This window comes from Callorhinus ursinus, unplaced genomic scaffold (assembly GCF_003265705.2).
Source record: "Callorhinus ursinus isolate GAN/ISIS: 27379988/994484 unplaced genomic scaffold, GSC_fseal_2.0 scaffold35, whole genome shotgun sequence".
Taxonomy (NCBI): domain Eukaryota; kingdom Metazoa; phylum Chordata; class Mammalia; order Carnivora; family Otariidae; genus Callorhinus; species Callorhinus ursinus.
In genome coordinates this window covers 3,977,828-4,002,950 of record NW_027397097.1, presented here as the reverse complement: position 1 = coordinate 4,002,950, position 25,123 = coordinate 3,977,828, and the positions used below count along the sequence as shown (strand labels likewise).

The 25,123-nt window shown below is 35.7% G+C and overlaps 1 protein-coding gene across 7 annotated transcripts in view; it reads left to right on the top strand.

Annotated features, from left to right (window-relative positions):
• Positions 1-25,123, top strand: part of PGM2L1 (phosphoglucomutase 2 like 1) — a 95,829-nt gene that overhangs the window by 53,786 nt on the left and 16,920 nt on the right. For 6 of the 7 annotated variants that reach the window (XM_025894452.2, XM_025894455.2, XM_025894451.2 and 3 more), the window contains 4 exons: positions 11,616-11,783; positions 15,305-15,411; positions 16,155-16,239; positions 18,671-18,754. In XM_025894452.2, the coding sequence (XP_025750237.1) occupies positions 11,661-11,783; positions 15,305-15,411; positions 16,155-16,239; positions 18,671-18,754 (399 nt within the window). In that variant the 5' untranslated portion in view covers positions 11,616-11,660. The remainder of the gene's footprint in view (positions 1-11,615; positions 11,784-15,304; positions 15,412-16,154; positions 16,240-18,670; positions 18,755-25,123) is intronic. The other variant, XM_025894459.2, reaches the window with a different exon arrangement.

The window sequence follows — 25,123 nt, the reverse complement described above, 5'->3', positions numbered from 1 at the left end:
GGGTTCTCTTTGCCCTATCTTTTCTTTCATAAAGGATTTTTGTTTAGTTCCTTCACGCTTTCTGCAGGATCATTAGAAAGCCTACGTGGATATATCTTTGATCAAGAATTATTTTCCCTCTTTCTTTCCTCCTATTTAAAAAATCTGAGAGAGCCTAGAGAACCTAATGAAAAGGAATTTGTCTTCATTTGGTCCTTTCAGATTTTACTTGTAAGATATATTGAACTAACCAAAGAATATAAGTATTATATTTCACCATTTCAGATTTTCATAGTCCCTCCCTGGATTATCTAAATTAGACTTCTTTCATCCTCTTGGAGAGACAGCATGATTTGCTTGTTTAATTGTTTTTACATATTTCATGTATCTGTTTGTTTTTCATAGATATATTTTCCCCAAAATGAAAGGTTGATTAGTAATTTAGTGCAGATTTTAGTAAAATATTTTTTCATTCGTCAATTTCTATTGCCAGCTAGTACTAAGGCTGCTGCCCTCTGGTGTTGGGAGTTAATGGAGAAAAGAATATTTTTCTGGTGGAAAAGAATATAGACAAGTAGGTACTATATCTAATCCTGCCTGGGATCCTTTACACCAGATAATTTAGTGAGCACTGGATCTTTTTTTTTTTAAGATTTTATTTATTCATGAGAGAGAGAGAGAGAGAGAGAGGCAGAGGGAGAAGCAGGATCCCCTCTGAGCAGGGAGCCTGATGTGGGACCCGATCCCAGGACCCTGGGATCATGACCTGAGCTGAAGGCAGACGCTTAACCATCTGAGCTATCCAGGCGCCCATGAGCACTGGATCTTACCAAACAAAACTATGACATGGTCGTATCAAATGCCCAAAAGAATCTTAAAATGATAATGTAAATGAAAAATCCTATGCTTCTCAGATACATAGGCCTTTTAACTTTCAGGTAATCAGAAGATCTCTTTAAACAATGGTCTTATTTTATGGTTTCTGCTTCACATTTTTCTCGTCATTTTTCCTCTGAAATGTTTCATTATTTATACAGGTAAAATTTAGAAAAAACCTAAATGCCCACCAAAGGGGAAAGGATAAACAAATTGGAACACTGCAACAGTTGAATACACTAGATCAGGGATGAATGGATAAAGAAGTTATGGTATATATACACCATGGAATATTATTCAGCCATAAAAAATGAGAAAACATTACCATTTGTGACAACATAGATGGAACTTGAAGGCATTATGCTAAGGGGAAATAAGACAGACAAGAAAGACAAAGACTATATGATCTTCCTTACATGTGGAATCTAAAAAAAACCCAAAAGACCAAAAAACACACCAAACTCATAGATCAGATTTGTGGTTACCAGATGGGGGTGTGTATGCAGAATTAGAGGAAGGTGGTCAAAGGGTATAAACTTCTGGTTATAAGATAAGTAAGTACTAGGGATGTAATAGACAATATAATTATAGTTTATACTGCTGTATGATATATTGGAAAATTTGTTAAGAAAGTAGATTCTAGAGGCACCTGGGTGGCTCAGTTGGTTGAGCATCCGACTCTTGGTTTCGGCTCAGGTCATGATCTCAAGGTCGTGAGATTGAGCCCTGCCTTGGGCTCCATGCTCAGTGGGGAATCTGCTTAGATTCTTTCCACTCCCTCTCCCTCTGCCCCTCCCCCTACTCTCTCTCTTTCTAAAATCTTTAAAAAAAGAAATTTCTCACACAGAGAAATTTTTTTCCCTTTGTTGTATCTATATAAGATGATGGATGTTAACTAAACCTATTGTGCCAATCATTTCACAATACCTTGAATAGCATGAAGGTTGGGGTGCCAATACCCCAAGCAGTCAAAAATCTTCGTGTAACTTTTGACTTCCAAAAAACTTAATAATACCCTATTTTTGACCAGAAGCCTTACCGATAACATAAACAGTTGATTAACACATATTTTGTATATGTATTATAAAATGTATTCTTACAATAAAGTAAGCTAGACAAAAGAAAATGTTTTTAAGAAAATCATAAGAGAAAATACATTCATAATTCTATACTGACTTTACTGAAAAAATCTGCATATAAGTGGACCTGCTCAGTTCAAACCTGTGTTGTTCAAGGGTCGATTGTATACATAAATTAAACCATCATGCTGTATATCTTAATATACAGAACAAAACAAATATAGATCTATATGTATTGAAAGGATCTTTAAGATATATTAAGTGAATAATCAAGTTATAGAACATTGTGTGCAATTTGATACCAGATATATAAAATAAAAAGAGAGAGCAAAACTACATATCTATACATATGTAGATGCCAGTAAAGGTCTGGAAGGATGCATCACAACATTACTGGCTCCCCCTACAGAAGGGGCCTGGGACTGAGGGTAATAGTCAAAGACGTGTTTAGCTTTATCTGTATTATTAGTATTTTTTTTTAAGTAGGAAATTGTATGGATATAGTTCAAAATTAATAATAATATTTAAAACGCAAATAAAGAGGGCACCTGGGTGGCTCAGTTGGTTAAGCATCTGACTCTTCATCTCAGCTCAAGTCTTATCTCTGGGTCTTGAGTTCAAGGTCTGCATTGGGCTCCATGCTGGGTGTGGAGCCTACTGGAAAAAAAAAACAAGATAAGATACAAATAAAGAACAATTAATGGTCAACTCTCTGATGCTACTTTTTAAGAGCCATAGAAATTCAAAGTCAGGAAGACTACATAAGCAGTAGAATTTTAGCTGGGTCTTGAAGGATAAATAGGGTAGAAATAGATGATGAATGTGGGGACAGAAAATTTAAGGTGGGAGAAATAGAAGAATAAAGTGGAAAATGAAACTGTTCAGGGAAATGAAACTGAACGGGTAGCATGCAAGAATAATGAAGTTTGTTGTTGTTTTTTTTTAGCTCAAGTGTAGCACATGTGTTGGACTGCTGTGGCAGTAAAGATTACATAAAGGAGGGGTGCCTGGAGTGTCTGCATTTGGCCCAGGACTAGATCCCAGGGTGGGGCTCGCTGCTCAGCGGAGAGTGTGCTTCTCCCTCTCCCAATGACCCTCCCTGCTCCTGCCCTCGTTCACCCTCTCTCTCTCAAATCAATAAATTTTCTTAAAAATTCTAAAAAGATTACGTAAAGGAAAAAGGAAATCTCTTGTTTATTGAGTGATCATTTGCCAGATGTGTTAATAGATGCTTTCATGTAAAAAAAAAAAAATCTCTTTTAATCCTGCAAGGATTGTTTGAGGTAGTTATTCCCATTTTTTAACTCTATATACAAACTCGGGCTCAGAGAAATGGAGAGTATTTAAATCTGAAAAGATTTCGATCTCTGGCCTTTGGGATCCGATTCCCACCCTTCCTGACATTTATATTTGATGTAACCGGAATTGGACTCTATTGTTGGTTCTTGGCTGATTAGTCTGGCAGTATGTAATTAGGATGAGATGGGTTGGAGATGTGATCCTGGAGACTATTCTAGAATTATGGATAACAAAGTTTTACATTAGGATGATTATAGAGCCTTCCAACAGAAAGAAGTAATGAGCCTTTTTAACAAATTGACCTCTCCTTTTTAAAAACACAGAGAATGATAAACATCTCCTATTTTGTTACAATATTTTACTGAATTTGAATCAGATCTCCTTTTATTTATTTCTTTAAAATAAATTACAGGTTCAGTTTAAATTCCCATATCCACTTTACTGATCCCATTCTCCTCCCCTTCCACCTTTCCCCAAAGTAGCCAAGGCATATCTAAGAATACTAGAGTTTTGTTTAAATTTCCTGTTTGGTTGAAAAATAGCTTTGTTTTTCATTTAATCAAAGTAAAGATAACCCTGAAAGCTAAACAGCTCCTTTAAAAAAAAATCACTTAGTCAAAACTATTTCAGTGCCTGAAAACACTCAAATCAAAATTGAGGTATTTTGTTTTTTATAATATATAAATAATATATAACTTTTGAAAACGTGGATACTGTTAACTTACCCCTAAATAGTACCAGAAGCTATAGATCCTTAGCAAAGTGCAAGTCAACAATAAAATAACATCAAATACAGCCTAAGATGTTCATTAAGTAGAAATGTCATATTTTATAAAGATAGTAAGTTTCATTTGTGGTTTCTGTAAAATTATATTCATAGTTACATAGAATTAATGATTTAAATGTCCCCTCTCCCAAACATCAAGGAACTTTTACGTAATTCTCAGGAAAAACTTAACAGTAAGAGAGTTGATATTCTACTACAGTACAACTCACACCCATGAATTTCTTTTTGTAATTTGCATGTCTTTAAAAAAAGAAACTGCTTCATAAAGAGAATTCAGGTATCTTTCAAATATTGTATTTTTAACATTCAATTATATTTTTCAAATGTTTTATAAAGGGAATTGAAAAAAAAACCTAATATTGTTTGTTATTAATTTCTACTTTATAATGTAAAACACTGTGCATCTTTATTTATGCATATTTCCTGTACTTCAACCTCAGCTTTAGGGCTTTTCTATATCCTTTTTTTTTTAAGTCAGACTTATTGAGGTATAATTTACATTTACATAATTGACAGTAAATTTCATTCCTGTCCATTTCATTCATTAAGTGTTCCATTTAATGAATTTTGAAAACTATATACAATTGAATAACCAACATCACAATCAAAGAGCATTTGTATCACTGCAAAAAGTTCCCTCCTGCCCCTTTTGTAGTGAATCTCCTTGCTCCCACCCCTGTCAACCACTGATCTAATTTTGTCCTGTCATTTTTGTTAATTGAGATACAATTCACATAACATGAAATAAAATTTCACCATTTTAAGATGTATAATTCAGTGGGTTTTAGTATATTCAAAAAGCTGTGCAATTGTCACCACTATCTAATTCCCAAACATTGCAGTCATCCCAGAAAGGAACCCCATACCCATTAGTAGTCACTTCCCATTCCTCCTTCCCCACCCCAGCTTCTGACAACGACTCATCAGTCTAAACTTGCCTATTCTGGACCTTTCATATAAATGGAAGCATACTATTGTTGTGCCCTTCTTTGTGTCTGCCTTCTTTCACTTAGTACATTTTCAAAGTTCATCCATATTGTAGCATGAATCAATACTTATTATAGCTAATTGGGTATTTATATATCTTCTTTAGTGAATCCTTGCCCCTTTTTATTTTATTTTTTAAAGATTTTATTTGAGAGAGAGAGAGAGCACAAGCGGGGGTGGGGGAGGGTCAGAGGGAGAGGGAGAAGCAGACTCCCCCCTGAGCAGGGATCCTGCCAGGCTCATTCCAGGAGCTCATTCTAGAGGCTTGATCCCAGGACCCCAAGATCATGACCTGAGCCAAAGTCAGACACTCAACCGTCTGAGCCGCCCAGGCACCCCTCCTTTGCCCCGTTTTAAATTGGGTTGTTTTTTTATTGTTGAGTTGTAATAGTTCTTTACTGTTCCTGCAGTTTGCCTTTACAAAAATCATACAATATGTAGACTTTTTGTGTCTAGCTTCCTTCACTTAACATAATGCTTGTGAGATTTATCCATTTTGTTGTATATTTCAGTGGTTTATTCCTTTTTATTGCTAAATGTTATTCCATTTTATGGATGTACAATTTGTTTATTCATTCACCAGTTGATGGACAACATGTTTCAACTGTTAAGAATAAATCTACAATTAAAATTCATTTACAGGTCTTTGTGTGAATATGTTTCATTTCTCTTGGGTAGATGCCTCGTGGAATTACTATTAAAAATATCTGAGAAATTTAAAAATAATTATTGGGTGTGGATTTTTCAAATGCTTTCTCTGCATCTGAGATGGTGTTTTTTTGTGTTTTTTGTTTTTTTTAAATTAAGACATTATTTTTTTTAGTCAAGAAAAGTGTGTGTCAAAATACCTAGAGAAAAACAGCAAACACTTGAAATGTATTTTGACTGCCTTATATGAGAAATATTTTTTGTTTAAAGCTTAGTAGATACTTGAGTATGACTATATTATTGAACAGTAAAATTCGGCTCAATGTGTGTGCTTTGTTAAAAAAAAACTGTCTACCTAATCTTAAGTTTTGAAATAAAATAATATTTTGGGACACCTGGGTAGCTCAGTTGGTTGGGTGTCTGCCTTTGGCTTAGGTCATGATCCCCTGGGATGGAGTCCCACATCGGGCTCCTTGCTTGGCAGGGAGCCTGCTTCTCCCTCTTCCTGCCGCTCCCCCTGCTTGTGCTTGCTTTCTTTCTCTCTCTGACAAATAAATGGATAAAATTTTTTAAAAAATCAATATTTTCATCTTTCACACTAATTTTGGTATATTTAGTATTATACTTAAATGATAATATATTTGGAATTGTATTTTCTGCTTTTTGAGTAGTTAGAATCTTTATTTCCTGGATATGATTCTTATATTCATTAAGTGGTTATTTCTCAAATTTTATTAAGCCATTATTAATGAAATCTCATTTTATATGACAAGAATAGTCATTCAAATTTATCTAAGCCAATTTAATTTATGCTAATTTCTATAAATTTTTTTAAAATGAGAAATTATTTTACCTATATGTGGAATCTAAAAGACAAAACAAATGAACAAACTAAAACCAGAAACAGACTCATAAATACAGAGAACAAACTGGTGGTTGCCAGAGGGGAGTGAGGTGGAGGCATGTGCAAAATAGGCAAAAGGGATTGAGAAATACAAACTTCCAGTTACAAACAAGTCATGGAGATGAGTACAGCATAGGGAATATAGTCAATAATATTGTATTAACATATGGTGACAGATGGTATAACTACATTTATCATGGTGAGCATTGTGTAATCTACTGAATTATCAAATCACTGTTTTATATTTAAAACGTATACAATGTTGTATGTCAACTACTGTACGAAAAAGAAATTTTAAAGATTGAGAAATAAAATTTAGACTTACACAAAGACCCTCAAATGGGAAAAAATTATTGGTGAGCAAGAGTATATTTTGGACTCAGTAAGGAAGCATCTGGTTGGGAAAACATGTTCTGCTTCAGGTCTCTAGATTTGGATCTTCAAGCTGGCTGACCCTCAGAGTAAATGTCGTTTACTCTTCAGATTTTCAGACTGCCGTTTCCTATTTTAACTTCTGTTTAGAAATAAATATTTTTTCTCTGTAGTTACATAAAACTGGTATTTATTGTTTAGACACCAGCCTCTGTCAGTAACATTTTAAAATGTTATTTGCAGCTTTGCAATTTTAGATATACTGGAGCCACTAAAAAGTCAGTTTTGTATAGTGCCTCATCTTTAGATATAAAACAGTATTAGGATTTGGATTGTGAATATATATTAGGTTCTTTTAGATCTGTTCTAATCTTCTAAACAATGAAGGTCACATTTTAAATTGTTTTTATGCTGTTAGGTTTAGTACTAGAATATTAATAGAGTAGATTCAAGTTGTATAAAAATTATACAAATATTAGATTTATAAAAGAAGATTTATAGGTGAATTCCTCATTGACAAACTTGATTTGTTTTATAAAATGATGATTAATTACTTTTACATACTTTTATATACATTTACATTTATTACACATCAGTAATACAGAAACCCCCTAATTATGAACAGAATAGGTTCAGAAAAGCTTAGGTGAGTCCAAAATAATCCTTCGTAAGTGAGTACTAATACTTTCATTTCATGGCAGGCAGAGTTGGAGTGAGTTTGGTCTGGTATATAGCTTTATTCACATTTATGAGAGTTTGTAAGAAGTTTGTTAGAAGTTGTTTTTTTTTTTTTGGTAAATCAGTTCTTTCATGTTTTCTTTGAATGGACCTACACTGTGGAAAAAACAGAACTCTACAGAGTATTATGTAAGAAGACACTTTCTTTTCTTCATTTCAGCCATATAAAGTTGCAGCAATCCATAGGATTAGAACCTAAAGGAAAATTTTGGGTAAACAGGTAAAATTTGAAAATAATGCATGGCTTTAATTCTGTATCTTTAGCTTACTGATTTCCTACTAAACAATCAGCTTTATTCCTGATGGAGTATAGAAAATGCTAGCAGTCACTAAAATCTTTTGGATTTTCTGCAGGATTACTTTTTTGGGGTACTAAAATTACTGGGATTCTAAAATATACTAGTTAAGAGCAAATTTAGTTCAGATTGAAAGCATTTACTTTCTAGGGGCGCCTGGGTGGCTCAGATGGTTGGGTGTCTGCCTTCAGCTCAGGTCATGATCCCAGAGTACTGGGATCGAGTCCCACACCAGGGAGCCCGCTTCTCCCTCTGCTTCTCTCTCTCTCTCTCTCTCTCTCTCTCTGTCTCTCATGAATAAATAAATAAAATCTTTTTTAAAAAAAGCATTTACTTTCTAAATAATTAATTTTCATTTTATGTAGTAGATCAATAAGTGCATTACCAAAAAGTATGTAAATCATATAACTTCTCCACAGACTTACAGTATAATTTTAGAGGTGCTTTCTTTATTGACACCAGTTGAACCATTTTTTTCTTTTTTTTGGCTGATTAGACTCCTCCTACCCTCAAGTAATGAGTGCATTGTAAATAAGAGAGCACGTTTAATTTGTTTTTGTTTTCTTTTGGTTTTTTTGAAGAGAGCACATTTATTAAGTGAACAATAATTTGTATTTGAGAAAGCTCCAATATATGTTTTATTAATAGCCTTCTGTGGGTACTGTTCTAAAAAGAACAATTTGTGAAGTAAAAAGTATTCATGTAGACACACAAATAGTATTTCTCAGCCATCATAGATACTTACCTAATTTTTACCATAAAATAAGTAATACATCCATAAAATATCCAAACAGTACCAAGGCTGTACAATAAAAATAAGTCACTTTTCTACCTCAGACCTCACTCCTGGTTTCCCCATCAGAGATAATCACTATTTTTAGTCTCATATTTGCATGGATAATTTCTGGAATGATATAAAGTATACACATGCCTCTTTTTACACAAATTAAAACACATTATATATGCTTCTGCTTTTCATTTAATACATCTGAGTTCTATGTGGAAATAGTATTTAAAAAATAATTTGTAGTTCTTTAGAATCTTCATATATGATAGCTTATAAAAATCATAGTCATTTGAAGATTTTAACAACAAAGTACAAATTCAATTTCATCTAAATGGAAAATATATGATAATCATGGCTACATAGGTAGTCCTTTAGGTATATTTTAAAACATTTGTGACATCAATATCTAATTTAATGTCTACCTATGAAGTAGTGGAGAAATCCAAGTTTAAAGTAGATTTCATATGCCTGTCACTATAATCACTTAGCACTGTTTACCATAAAAATATACTTATGTCTAATGCATCATGATTTTTAATCCATTATTATTTTTCTCTAATTTACAGGCTTTTTCAGAACCAGGAATTAGGTTAGTACTAGTTGTGATATTTATAACAGAGAATGGAATTTTTAGGCCCTACTCTACTAGCTCTACAGTTAAACGTTAGGAAGTACTCAGTAACCTAATAGTATTCATGTCTGGTAGATCGTTTTTATTTAGCTGTAATCAAAAGGAATAATGTTTTACTTTACAGTTGGAGTTTATTATTAGAAGCATTATTAGCCTGCCCTACATAATTATTTTGTTGTTTGTAGTGAGATGGTACAGGATTTAGAGCCAGACCAACCTGGATTCAAATCCTGTCTAGACCTCTAATATTAGCTCTGTGTTACTAGGCTCCCTCTCTAAATCTTAAGTTCTTTATCAATACAATGGTAATAATACTACTACCAGTAAAATGCTGCAATCAACATTCTTGTATGAATAAATCTTTTTTTGTTTGGGTGAAGATATGGCTGTGGACAGAGAAATTTATGGGCCAAAAGACATATGCAGTTTAAATTTTGATAGTGGCTGAAACTCTAAAAAGACTAGCCCAATTTCTTTTTTTTAAAATAAAATTTATTTATTTAATTTTAGTAATCTCCATCGAGTGTGGGTCTTGAACTCATGACCCCGAGATCAAGAGTCGCATGCTTTTCTGACTAAGCCAGCCAGGTGCCCCAGGACTATCCCAATTTCAGTGTCACTAACTATAATACACTGCCATGTACCCTCTACAGAATGGAGGTTTTTTTAGTCTTCAATTTTTGCCATTCTTATACTTGTTTTTAAATGTTAGCCCTCTTCAGGTCTCTTTGACCTCTGTATCAAATCTGGTGGTATCTTAGACATTAGAATAATATATAGTAGCCCAGGTAATCTTATTGTTTATATTCTTCTCTTAATAGCTATTCATATTTTGGGGCACCCGGGTGGCTCAGTTGGTTAAGCATCTGCCTTCTGCTCAGGTCATGATCCCATGGTCCTGGAATGGAGCTCTGCGTGGGGCTCCCTGCTCAGTGGGGAGTCTGCTTCTTTCTCTCCCTCTGCCCCTCCCCCACTCATGCTCATGGCTCTCTTTCTCTTGCTATTCATATTTTTATGTAGCCTATGTATTTGTTAGTGTGTGCCATTTATAAAAGAGAGATTCCTTGAGTCAAGGTTTTATATGTATATTTTATATATGTATATGGCATATATATGTGTATATATATATATATTTTTTACACTATCCATTTTTAGCAGATTACAATTTCAGTTAATCAGAATTTCCATGGCTTCTCATTAGTTTGTGGCATGTACTTTGGTTACTTTAATTCCACTATAACCAGAAAACCTTTTTGTTTAAATATATATTAATATGTTTTTATTTCTTTGCAAGTACAAATATACTCTAATATTTAACACCTTGTAGGTGCCTTGGTTTATCATTCTGAATATTCATTATCATTGTATAGGCTATAGATGTAGAAGATCTAAGCTGTTAGTATGGACTAAATCTATACTATATATAGTATGGAAGGGAGAAGTTGTGGTTCACTTTATTTTTGTAATATTTGATTCTTACTCTTGGAAAGAAAATACTGGAAAATTCCATTCAAATTTTATTCTCATTTTTACTGCATTTCTATTTGAAGTTTGTTAATTGTTTGTGAAGTATTATTTCAGTCAGGGGCATCCTTGAGCTTTATGAAAATAAGGTAAAAGATGTGATAATGAAACACAGAATCCTAAAATATAGATGTTGGCGTGTCCTGCTTAGCAAGCCAAGTTTGGACTGAATTTTCATTCTCATTCTTAGCTAAGTCCACGTTTAATATCTAAAACCATTTTATGGTCACGTGGTTTTCTGTGACTTTAAAGAGCAGGAAAGCTTATCTGGTCACTTTGAACTGCAGAGATTTAGGAAGTAGTTGGTCAGCATGTGTTGATGGCTTTTGCCCAATAGCTTCCATATTTCTTTTAAAACTTAATATAGACTCTAATTTAATTAATGGTATTTTTTGACTAAGAGGCTTATTTTGGATCCATAACTCTTAAGTTTATCAATTTGTTAAAAAAAATTCTTGAATATTGTTACAAAATATGCTATGACAATTAGAGATATGTAAATGGACTCCAGTAAGGGCTTGACTCCTTGGGGGACTCAGTAAATGGCCGGTATTGTTTTATTATACATACTAATATTGATCAGTAGCACTGTGGAATTTATAGTGTGTCTAGAACCTTGTGATATATGCATAATACTGGCTCCTCAGAAGGGCTTCATATTTAGGACCCTGCTTGTGATCCTGATTAAGTCTTAATACTTTTTTATAGAATCCCAAAACAAAAGAGCAGATTGAAAATCTGTTACGGAATGGGATGAACAAGGAGCTGCGAGATCGTCTTTGTTGCCGAATGACTTTTGGGACTGCAGGACTTCGTTCTGCTATGGGGGCAGGATTTTGCTATATTAATGACCTTACAGTAATACAGTCAACACAGGTAAGTATTACAAAGTACTATATGTATACTTTTTATCACACTATTTTTTGGCTTTCTAAATTAGGTTGTGCCTTTCTAAAAACAAAAACAAAAACAAAAAAATGAAACTTTATATCTAGGAAGGTACTTTCTTGTAAATAAGAAATGTAGAATAAATGCTGACCTTTGGTCTTGCACAGGATTTATCTTAGAAGTCATTTGTGTATCTTCAAGGTTATAGACTTACTTTCTGATTAAGAGTTCTTTTGGTGACCATTGTCAAACTCTTGACAATGTTACTTTGTATTTGAAATCAGGAAATGGATATTGACATTTCCAATTAATACAAAAAACAAACTTAGAAAAATGAGAATTATTCATTTTGGTATATGGCCATTGATAAAGGTTAACCAGAGTATTTGGAAAATGTAGTTGAAAATATTTCTCTTTGATGTGGTTTTCCATATCCACAAGAGTTCTTTAAGACAGTGTCCATATCCATGAGAGTTCTTTTCTTAAAAAATTTAAATTCAATTAGTCAACATAGAGTACATCCTTAGTTTCAGATGTAGAGTTCAATAATTCAGTTGCATATAACACCCAGTGCTCATCACATGCCTTCTTTAATGCCCATCACCCAGTTACCCCCCCACCCATGTCTCCTCTAGCAACCCTCTGTTTGTTTCCTATAGTCGAGTTCTTTAAGACAGTGTATGATATGATACAATTTATTTCTCCCCATTTTTATGCAACTTAGAAACAGATTACTTCTTTTTGTAGTGAATCATTCCCACTGCTTCAAGGAGAACTATACTTTGAGGCTAAAATGCATTTAGCATATGCTAAAAATAGTTCTGGACTAGAGAATTGCTCAGCAGATATAATTCTAATCAGTACTGCCAAACAGTACATCATCCTTAGCCTTGTTCTGAGGGAATTCTCTAAAGGCAAAGGCTAATGCAGGGGATAGGGAAAAAGGGACAACAAGATGACTGAATAGGTAGGATACCTGCTACTTCTGCACCCCTGTCCCCTTTCTTTTCCTCATCCAGAGATGCATCAGGTCACTCTTTTTAATAAATTCGTTTCCTTGTAAGTTTTCATTTTAAAGGAAGATTCCTTGACTTTACAAAAAGGATTGGAGGAGGTGTTTGAAAATCAATTTCTATGGAAATGTAAATTGTTACTGGAGTTGAGATTCCATTGTGTGAAGAGGAAAAGCCTAATGGAATCTGATTCTTAAGCCCTAGCCCTTTTCAGAATCTAGGTACACAGGGATAGAGATAAGGTAAATTTTTATAACAGAGAATAGTAGGAAGTTCTGTGAGATTTTAGGACAGCATCATCTCTAGAAACAAATAAATTGGTGGAACTGACCAACGTGGGCTATATTAAGCATGTGTGCACGTGCACATACCCACACTTACACACACTCACACTCACACACACTCACACACACACACACACACTCATAGGGAGCTCATAACCAGAGTACAGAGGTGCAAGAGCACCTGACTCTGGGGATCCTAAGCAGCCCAAGTTTGGCCACTTGCTGCTGACAAAATCCAAAGGCAGAGAAACAGAGGCGGTGAAACAAGAAAGGAATTTATTTCAGTGAGGCCAACACCGGGAAGACAGTGACTTAACATCTCAGACTGTCTCCAAAGTGCCCCCCAAAACTTCTAAGTTTATATAAGGAAAGTGTAGGACAAAAGTAGTGGGTATGTGCATGTGGGCAATAAAGGTCAGGTTAGTCATTGTCCTGGGGTCCCTCATGCTGGGTCTTGCTGACATTATTGGAGGGGTGGGTAGTTTTGGTTCCCATCACAGGATGCTTTGCCAACTGGGTCTTTTGCCTGATTTAAGAGATAAGCTGGAAAGAAGAGCTTAGTCAGATAGAAAGTAGAGAGGAAGGCCAGAATGGAGGTGGCTGAAGTTCTCTTTCAGGAGTAGGTTGGAAAGAACAATTATATTTGAAAGAGCCATGAAAGAGGGGTCCGAAAGTCACTGGGGCCTCATCTGGTGCTGCCACATAGTGTCTTAGCATTGCCTGACATACAGTAGGTCTTCAATAAATTAGAATAACTTAGTTTTGGTTGAATGAATGGCCTTGGGCAAGTCATTAAGTGGAGCTTCAATCTTATGCTACTCTTTTTTTTGAAAAGATGTTGAAGGACAGACAAAAATAGAAAAAGTATCTTCATTTTTCTTTTCAGGGTTGTAAGGATTAAATGTGGCAACATTTGTGAAAGTGGTTTTAAAGCACTATTACAGTATGAAGTGTTATTTTTAGAGATAAAAGGATTTATTAAAGTTAGCGAATCATTCATAGGATACTTAAATGGTTCTAGTTTATTGTTGTGATGATTTCAATATTAAATACTTCATTTCTTTTTTTGTTACCATTGATTGCAAATTTTCCTAGTTCATGAAATTTTCTTTCTGTGAGATTTTAGAACTAAGGAATTACAAATGGGATCAGCTGTCTATAGAAATGTTCTAATGGGTGGGATGCCTGGGTCAGTCAGTTGAGCATCTGCCTTCAGCTAGGTCATGATCCCAGGACCCTGAGATCGAGTCCTGCATCAGGCTCCCTGCTCAGTTGGGAGCCTGCTTGTGCTCGCTCTCTCTCTCTCTGACAAATAAATAAATAAAATCTTGAAAAAAAAAGAAAGAAAGAAATGTTCTAATGGGGTGCCTGTCTGGCTAAGTCGGTAGAACGTGCACTCTTGATCTTGGGGTTGGGAGTTCCAGCCCCATGTTGGGTGTAGAGGTTACTTAAAATCTTTTTTTTTTTTTTTAAGATTTTATTTATTTATTTGAGAGAGAGAGAATGAGAGATAGAGAGCACGAGAGGCAAGAGGGCCAGAGGGAGAAGCAGACTCCCTGCTGAGCAGGGAGCCCGATGTGGGACTCGATCCCGGGACTCCAGGATCATGACCTGAGCCGAAGGCAGTCGCTTAACCAACTGAGCCACCCAGGCGCCCAGAGGTTACTTAAAATCTTGAAAGAAGAAAGAAAGAGAGAGAGAAGGAAGGAAGGAAGGAAGGAAAGAAATGTTCTAATGAAGGTTTATGTTGCTGATTAAAAATGTTTGTGTCATAAACAGGTCAAATCTTTTGGTTGGCTTCAGTCTTATGATTTAGCAGGACCTAAAATGGTCAAAATTCTGTTGTCTACAGCCTTAAGGCAAGAAACAATTTCTTTTGGTTCTTCTAACAACTTTTTTTCTTTAGCATACTGACTCTCTTGTCCCCTCTTTTTTCCCTAATGTTTTATGTATTATATTGGCTTTCATAGTTACTTAACTGATATTTCGATGGTATTAAATGTGTCTGAAACTGGAGGAAATAAATGTTTGTCTTCTCACATCTGAGGATTGAACAGTATTGTTCCCACACTGGTAAACATGAGCATAAAGGTGGAAGTCAGTTCCCTTTGAGCCAATAAGCTGCACACTACACATAAAAAATAATAGATTTTAAGTTGTGGAAAATGCAGGTATTAGTCAGGAACTAATCTTTTGTGTTTATCTGCTTCAGGGAATGTACAAATACCTTGAAAGATGTTTCTCAGACTTCAAGCAGAGAGGCTTTGTTGTTGGGTATGACACCCGGGGTCAAGTAACTAGCAGCTGCAGCAGCCAGAGGTACAGTGTGAATTGTTTGAGAGATTAAGTTGGGTTGGAATAAAACCTTAAAAAAAATTAGTAGTAAGATTTCTGAAACAGGAAACTGTCAAATAGAAATGTGATCACATGCTTATGTTTATTTTAGAGCTGGACTAGAAGCATTTTAAAGCTTCTATTATAACCTTTAGCTCTTACAGGCAGGATTAAAATTTTTAAATATTTAGGGTTAGTATTTAGAATGACATCATAGTTTATGTTATGATTTTTAATATTTTGGCCAGCGTTTTGGGTAGGAGTGATTGTATAGCTTGTATTCTCTCATTATACTCACACTTAATTAGTTTTAGGGTATTTTCATACGTGAGTAATCATGAGATAGTGATACTTTTTTTTCAGGGTTTAATTATGCATTTTTGTTGATCAAAGTCTTTTATTTCACTTTCCTCCATTCTTTTTGCCTTTTGCGGGTTTTATTTCTTAGTAAAGGAGCCATCAAAAGATGAATGAGGAAAAAGGAAGAAATTAAAATATCAGTTTTGTTTCTTATTAAGTTCCTTTTTAAAAAAATCTTATTTCACATTTTTAAGCTGGAGCATGAAGCCTAAATAACCAGTGATTTTAAGAATTGGCTGTATTAGGCTACTACATATTCAGAATAATTATAATATGAAACATTTATTTTGTGGAGGGTTGGGTTTTAAAATGTATGGTAAGCTAAGGACTAAGTGAAATCTCTCTCTCTCTCTCTTTTTTTTTTTTAGACTTGCTAAACTCACTGCTGCAGTCTTACTGGCCAAAGATGTTCCTGTGTACCTTTTTTCAAAATATGTTCCTACACCTTTTGTAGTAAGTGTGTCATGTTATTGATTGTACAGTTTGTTACTCTTAAAAAGATTTCTTAATTCAACTGGGATTCAAATCTTTGTCATGCTTATAGTTCTATATTAAGTGAAATGAAGGACGAAAGGAAGGAAAACAAATTTTGCTCTGAGTTTATTTTCATTCAACAAGCATGTGTTGACCCATCAAAGAATTTAATCTATAACAAGATGACAAGTCCATAGTCATGGTCTGATATTTTAATACTCTTCTTTCAGAAACTGGCTTATCAAGCAGATAAAAATGGCTGAGGAGAGATTTGAACATACTATTAGCATGTTTGATCTGAGTGGGGGTGTGTGCATGAAGATACTATATTCAGTAGGATATTCATTCTTATCAAGCAGGGTCAAAAAGGAAATTTCTGTAAATACCAGAGAACTGCCTATCAAGTCATGGTCCTGGACCTCAATGCAATGAGATCAGAGATAAGAAACTCACAAAACCCCGTATCTTTGGAATTTTTAAAATATAAGTAATTCCTGGATTAAGGAAGATATAATAATGAAGATTAGAAACTACAGGCAGTCCTTGCTTTGCATGGTATTGTTGGACTGTAAAGATAACTATAAGCTGAAACCATGCACAGTGATCCTTAATAATCAACGGGAAAATTACAACTGTTCTGTGAACTTTAAAGTTTTTTGTCAAAACATTAAGAATACCCTAGTCTTGGTTTAAAATGTCTAAGGAAAAGAAAAAATAGTAAAATTAATACTTATTTAGTACACTATAATTAAAACATTAAAAACATTGAGAATAAAGTGTTTTATTTCTTGGTAAAAAATGTACCAAGAGTATGAACAGGACAGGGGCATCTAGCTGGCTCAGTTGGAAGAGCATATGACTCTTGATCTCGGGGTTGTGAGTTTGAGCCCCATGTTGGGTGTAGAAATTACATAGATAGATGATAGATAGATAGATAGATAGATAGATAGATAGATAGATAAAGTATACCTTTATAACAAAGAAAAAGGAAAGTATAAACAGTATGTGCTTTTTGTTTTATAACTTAATATGAGTGAGCATCCTTTCTATGTCTTGGTGAATTGTCACATTCCTTTATAAGTTTGGATCAGCTTCCCATATTTTATCCACTGTACTTTCAATGTTATGATTTTTCTCTGAGAGTTCCTTAATGTGAAGTTTTTTTTGCCAGTATCACTTCCCCTGGGACATCTTCATCCTTTTCATCACAACTACATTCCTCATTTATATCCATATGTTCACCTACACTAAGCTTATCTGGGTGCACATCTATTCTCTTGAATGACAGCAATGTCAACATTCCCAGCTATGTTCTTCTGTAATTCTATTTATGTTTGATTCAAATTTCCCTTCCATTGTTGTCACTTCTTGTTCCTTTTCTACACTCTCATCTTTGTTGGCCAGTTCCTTCTTTCAATTATCCATTTTTGCAAACTATCCCATGGATTTATCACTAGGAGTTAAGGAGGCAACACAACTACATGCTTTGCTGTCTGTTGAGAGCTGATAACAGATGCACAGATCACTGGCAGACTTTAACAGAGTGACATGATTGGTCACTGATCATGATGGATCTCTTATGTACATACATATTATTTATGGACTGAAGAGCTAGCAAGTTTGCGCTTGATACCATTTCTCACAGTTAATATACCATGGTAACTGAAATTTGAATGTGTTGTTGGGAGACTGTGTTGTTGGGTGTTATTTAACTAAAATATGGTATCAGAATAAGTTACTCTGATTAGACCTGAATCTTTTGTTCCTTATGGCCAGGAGAAGAGAAATCAGAAGTGATGGTAGAAGGGTAGGGGGGATATCCTAGGCTATCAAATAATAGCTACTACAGAGAAAAAGGTAAATCCAACCTGGCAATTAACTTTGGGAGAGAAGATGGTGACTTGACCTGTATATGTTATAAAGGTCATGGAGTATATATAAAGACCTTCAAATTGGAAGTCAGTAGACCTATGTTGTTCTACCCTTGAACTTCTCCCTTATGATTTTATAATGTGTAAAATATGATGGATTAGATGATTCCTAAATTAACTTCCAACACTAACATTTTTAAGATTATATTCATCACTCATATTTCTATAGAGTCTGGCATATAGTAAGTGTTCCTTAAATATCTGTTAAATAAACAAAAGAAAAAGAAAAGTTTATAGGACTAAGGTAAATTAGACTAGGAGTAAAAAGCCATCCAGTCTAACAGTTAGGTGGCTATTGGTGACCTAACAGTTAGATGGCTTTAGCTATATCGTACCCAGTGTATCTGGAGTTGATTGTTGAAGTTGTAGGCTATCTATGTCTTAATGTCTTCTCCTGTTATTTACTCAAGGTTATTCTTATGTCAAATGTGTAAGTAGCTGGAGAGCAGAATGGAATTATGGTGTTACTGTTTTTTCAGCCATATGCAGTCCAGGAGCTCAAAGCAGTTGCAGGTGTGATGATTACTGCTTCTCACAACCGCAAAGAAGATAATGGATACAAGGTAAACCTTAGACTCCTGATCTTTGCTTATTTCACAGTTCTTATTTTTTTAAATAATATGTGCTGAGGAGCAGGCTTAGATGTTGGGGACAGGCAGATAAAAACATGAAAGCCAGCCCTCAAAGGATGTGTTTCCCTAATGACCCTTACTACTTCTCAACATGAATGCTATGAAAATCTCTTCAGTGGTCTTTTTGCTTCTAGCATCTTCCTGCCCTTGATTTCCCTATCCTATCCCCAAATCCACCCTATCTACCATTTTAGAAGTAAAATCATATTGTACTGAGAACTTAAAGAATGAGAGTTTGTAGGAGGAGAGCCAGAGGAGCAGTACCTTGATCTTACTCTCCTTTCCCTCCAGTCTTCTACTGGGATGCCCCATGGGCCATAGGATCCATGTGATGTGTCAGCATCCATGGCAGAAAGCAAGGTGGAGAAGGGTGAAAAATGGCAAACAGAGGATACAGCACATTATTGAGCCAGTGTTTGGAGCTCCTGTGTGATGAGTGCATGACCTTATATTTGTTTTTCTTCTTGTATGGGAGGGCTTTCAGGTACACTGAGCTCTGTTTTACTGGGGAAAAGAAGATTTAATACTAATTTAAGATTTGGGCCCTGGCTAGCTAAATGGGTAGCATGCACAGAGGCAAAGAAGAAACGATTAATTCAGTTTGGGACATATTAAGTTTGAGGTATTTGTGGGTCAACCAGGTCGCAACACCCTGTAGGCAACTGGATATATAGATCTGTTGCCTGGGGGAGAAATCTAAGCTGAAGTTACAGATTTTGGGGCCATTATATATATTAGAACACGTAAGGGTATTTGGAAGTCTTTTAATCGGGTAAGTGGCCCAGAGATAGTAGATAGTAAAAAACAAGCCCAAAAGGGATTGCTAGGGAATATCAACTTTAAGACAAGGGAGAAAGAAGAAGTGCTGGAGGTAGGAGAAAGACCAGAGATTAGTGCCATCAAAACCAAAGGGAGAGAAGAGAATTGCAGGGAAGGAGAAGTTGACTGTTAAAGAGAGCTGACAACCCAGATCTCTCCTCTGAGCATCAGATCAGACTCCTAAATCCAGCTGTCTACTTGATATCCACTGGGATGTCTAACAGACATTTCAGAACTACTGTCTCTAGAATAGAGGTTTTAATTCCCCCACAGGCTCTCACATACACACCCCAATGTGTTCCTCCCCCATTCTTCCTGGTCTCTGTAAATTGGCACTACCACCCACCCAAACAAAAATGAAAAATTATTCTCGATTAGTCCTTTTCCTTCGCTCCTAACATTTAACCCACAAACAGGTTCTACAAATTCTACGTCTTAAAATGTATGTTGGGGGGTGCCTGGGTGGCTCAGTCGTTGGGCATCTGCCTTCGGCTCAGGTCATGGTCCCAGGGTCCTGGGATCGAGCCCCATGTTGGGCTCCCTGATCGGCCTGCTTCTCGCTCTCCCACTACCCCTGCTTGTGTTCCCTCTCTCACTGTGTCTCTCTCTGTCAAATAAATAAATAAAATCCTTAAAAAAAGTAAAATAAAAGGAATGTTGGAATATGTTTGCTTCTGCTCACTTCTTCTGCCTCCACCATTCCAAAGCATTGTCATCTTATGTCAGAGCCGCAGCATCCTAGCTGGTGTCTTCCCATTGTTCTCCCTAAAATCCATTTTCGGGTTTATAGGACTGTCTCCTGCCTACCTCTCCAACCTCATTTATTCATTCCTGTCCTCACTGCGTTCTGTCGTACTCCCGCTTCTTCCTGTTCCTTCGTCCTCCAGTATACCAAACCCTCTCCCATCTCTGAGCCTTTGTAAATGGTTTTGCCTCTGCTTGCATTGCTCTTGCCTTCATCTTGCAGATTTGTTTATTTTCATCTTTCAGGTTCCTGCCCAGATGTTATTTCCTTGAAGAGACCTTCCCAGGCCACTTATCTGAAGTGGCTTCCCTCAGTGACTTTCTCACCATCTTGTTTATTTCCTTCACAGAGCTTATCACTGTTTCTGATTATCTGCTATCTCGAGGATGAATTGTTTCTTTATTGACTTGTTTGTTTGACCTTCTCCAACCCTGTTCTCCAGTATAAACTCATGGGTGAAGGGACTTAGTCTGTTTTGATGTTCATTGCTGGTAAACATACTTGTCACATAGGAAAGCCTCAAAGGTTTTTTTTTTTTTTCAAAATATAAGCACAAAGTAAAAAGGATAAAAGTTAAATACTATATAAAGTTCAACAGTAAAGAGTATCTCTCCCATTCCTTTCCCCACCCACAGTACCCCATTTCAGAAGCAAATACTGTTTCTGGTTTTAGTTACCCCCCAGCATTTGTAATCATATATGTATTTGTCACTCCCACATTTTTTTTCCATAAATGGTAGAGTACTATTATGGAGTGTTCTGCGCCTTGCATTTTTCACACAATAGTATGAAACCATCTTAGAGATCATTCTCTCAATCAATCAATTGATAGGGAGATAGGTCTGCCTCATTCATCTTTAAAAATCTATATAACAAATCCTGACTTATTTTATTTTATTTATTTTTTTAAAGAATATGTATTTGAGAGAGAGAGGGAACACGAGCAGGGCAGAGAGGAACCAGAGGGAGAGGGAGAAGCAGGCTCCCTGATCAGCAAGGAGAGAACGCATGGGTGGGAGGAGGGGCAGAGGGAGAGGGGGAGAGAGAGAGAATCTCAAGCAGACTCCACACTGAGCATGGAGCCCAAAATGGGGCTCAATCTTATGACCCTGAGATCATGACCTGAGCTAAAATGAAGAGTCGGACATTTAACCGACTGAGCCATTCAGCCTCCCCATAATCCTGATTTATTTAACCAATCCTCTGTTGGTGAATAGTTCATTTATTTCTGATCTTCTGCTACTTATAAACAGTGCTACAAAGAATGTTCTTCTACATATGTCTTCGTTCATATGTGCACGTAGATTTATATAATAAGTATAGAATAGTAGTTAGGACTATGGGTTGGGTTTAAAACCTGTCTATAGGACGCCTCGGTTAAGCGTCTGCCTTCAGCTCAGGTCATGATCCCAGAGTCCTGGGATCAAGCCCCGCATCTGGCTCCCTGCTCAGTGAGGAGCCTGCTTCTCCCTCTCCCTCTGCCTCTCCCCTTGCTGCTCCGCCTGCTTATGCTCTCTCGCTTGCTCTCTCTCAAATAAATAAATAAAATCTTTAAAAATAAATAAATAAAACCTGTCTGTGCCACTCAGAGCTTTGTGACCCTGTGCAAGTTCATTTCTCTGTGCTTTAGTTTCCTCATCTGCATACTAGGGATAATAATAGAACCAAGGTTATAGGGTGAGAGTGAGGATTAAAGGAGATATTGCATGAAAAATGCCTCGTGCCCAATAAATGTTAGCTGTTGCTTTTATTCTTTTCATCTTATATTTGCATTGTCCAATATCCTAGCCACTAGCCACCTATGGCTATTGAACATTTAAAATATGACTAGTCTGAATTGAGGTGTACTGAAAGCATAACATACACACCAGATTTCAAAGACTTAGTATGAAAAAAGAATGTAAAATATTTCATGAATTTTATATTGATTACATATTGAAATGATAATATTTTGGCTATATTGGGCTGTATGAAGTATATTACTGTTAATTTCAACTGTTTCTTTTTATCTTTTTTAATGTGGTTACTAGAAAATTTAAAATTGCCTAAGTGGCTTGCATTTGTGGCTCACATTATACTTCTATGGCACTGTTGATCTATAGGATAACTTTCTAGAAGTGAAACTTTTGAGTCAAAGAGATATGAAAGGAAATTTGTCACTCTCTATTCAAGGTGGTTGCACCAATTGATACTCTCACTAAGAGTGTATGAGGGTCTTTATCCCATACCTTCCATATTATCATTTTGGTCTTTGCCGTCAAATAGGAGAAAATGTTATGTTTAATCTGTACCTGTTTTATGAGTAAGGTTGAGGATCTTTTCATTTATTTGCATGATATTTGTTTTCCCTTTCCTCAGATGTCTGTAAAAGGTTTTGTCCCTTTTTCTCTTGGGTTATTGCTCTTTTTCTTAGTGATCTGTGGGAACTCCGTATATGTAAAAAGTAGCTCTTGGTCATCTGTTTTGAAGGTATTTTCCCCCCATATCATCATTTGACTTTGACTTTATTTATATTTTTCCATGCATGGTATTATGATATTTTTTCCATTTGGGGAAAAAAGTTATTTTGGCATTTTTGCCTAACCAGCTGAGCCACCCAGGCACCCCTTTTCATATTTCTTTCAAAGTTTGTTCATGGGTATGTTTTGTTGCATGGATTTTTCTGTTATTATATCAGATAGGGATAGTTTCTGGTACAGGTTCGGAAAACCCACAAAAATGGTTTAAGCTGATAGGAGTTTATTTTTCCCACGTAAAGTCAAGTCCAGAGGTAGGTGGCTGCTGGCAGGGTTCTATAGCTCAGTGTTGTTGGGCCTTTCATCTCTGCAGTTTTTCTGGCCTTTCCTTCAAGTGTGAACATCATATAATGGTTGTACCTCTAGGCATCATATCCATATACAAAGGCAAGAAGAAATGGGAAAGGAGAAAGGAAAGGCTAGATGTTTTTTCTCATGTTTTATAAATTTTCATTCATAGACTTTCAGGGCCTATGGATAGAATCTTTTTTGTGGCTTGGAATGTGGGAGCATCACTCAGAGCAGTTTTGGTTTTGTTTTTTTAATTTCTGCGGGAACCAGGAGTTTCACTGACTGGGAGCAATTTCTGTGTTAACTGAGACCTCAGATTTGAAAGTTTTTAATACCCCAGTAGAACAGACATGTTTCCTCAACACCTTTCTATAATTAGTGGGCAGAACTTCTATTCTGTCTTTCCACTGATGGTTGGGGTGGGGAGTCTCAGATCTCCAATTTCCTATGTTCCACATGGGCATTACAACTCAAAAACCAGATAAATGGACAGTTCCTAAACCCCGGGCAGTCACACCATCAGCTCACAGCATTATATCGCTCTGGTTTTCCTATTTTCCCATTGCCTGGAGTTTTCCCTTTTCTTCTTATGAACTAAGCTATGCATTTTATATAATAATGTTTTTCTGACACTAGCTAACATTTAAGGTGTTTATAGAGAGAATTTTCAGGTCATCTAGTCTACCATCTTGTTTGGCACAGAGCTTAGTACATAGTACATATTCAAATTTATTCTTTCCTCCATTCACAAGGCAAAAGAGGGTAGTCCTGTCATATATATGGTAGAAATCATTATAGATAATCTCTAAGCAAAGTCCCTTCTAACTTAGAGATCCTATGAATCATAGAAATACATTTTCTTGCTTTTTTTTGTTAACTGTTTCTAATGTCTTGTTGATCAAGCTACCTGGCAAACTGACAGCTTAATGGAATGTATTTTCATTCATTAAGTACTGAAAACACTTATACTGAAATGTATATGTAATAATTAATATGCCAATTATCTTTCCTGATATAGACTTTATCTGGTGTGACGTATATTCTACTTTAATTTATATCTGAAAAATAATTTCTTCTTTATTGCAGAACTATTTTATAATGCTAAAATTTTATAGTATCAAATTTTATTATCTTTAGTATATAGTTATAGATCTAAGAGTATGATTGGATACTATGGCATATGCATATTACTATGTTGCCATAATGATGCCCTGATATATTTTACTTGTGTTGTTATTAAAGTATACTTCTAAAAGTGAACATAATACATGATCATTTTTTAAATTTAAATTTTATTTTTTTCAATTATTTTATTTTTTATTTTACTTTTAATTTTTTAAATTTCATTATGTTATGTTAGTCACCAGACAGTACATCATTAGTTTTTGATGTGGTGAGCCACAATCCATTGTTTTCATATAACACCCAGTGCTTCATGCAGTACGTGCCCTCCTTAATACCCATCACCGGGCTGACCAATCCCCCCTCCCCCCTCTTCTAAAGCCCTGTTTGTTTCTCAGAGTCCGTAGTCTCTCATGGTTCATCTCTCCCTCCGATTACCCCCCCTTCATTTTTCCCTTCCTTCTCCTCATGTCCTCCGTGCTATTCCTTATGTTCCACAAATAAGGGAAACCGTATGATAATTGACTTTCTCTGCTTGACTTATTTCACTTAGCATAATCTCCTCCAGTCCCATCCATGTTGAGAAAAGTTAGGTATTCATCCTTTCTGATGGCTGAGTAATATTCCATTGTATATATGGACCACATCTTCTTTATCCATTCGTCTGTTGAAGGGCATCTCGGCTCTTTCCACAGTTTGGCTATTGCGGACATTGCTGCTATGAACATTGGGGTGCATATGGCCCTTCTTTTCACTACATCTGTGTCTTTGGGGTAAATACCCAGGAATGCAATTCCTGGGTCATAG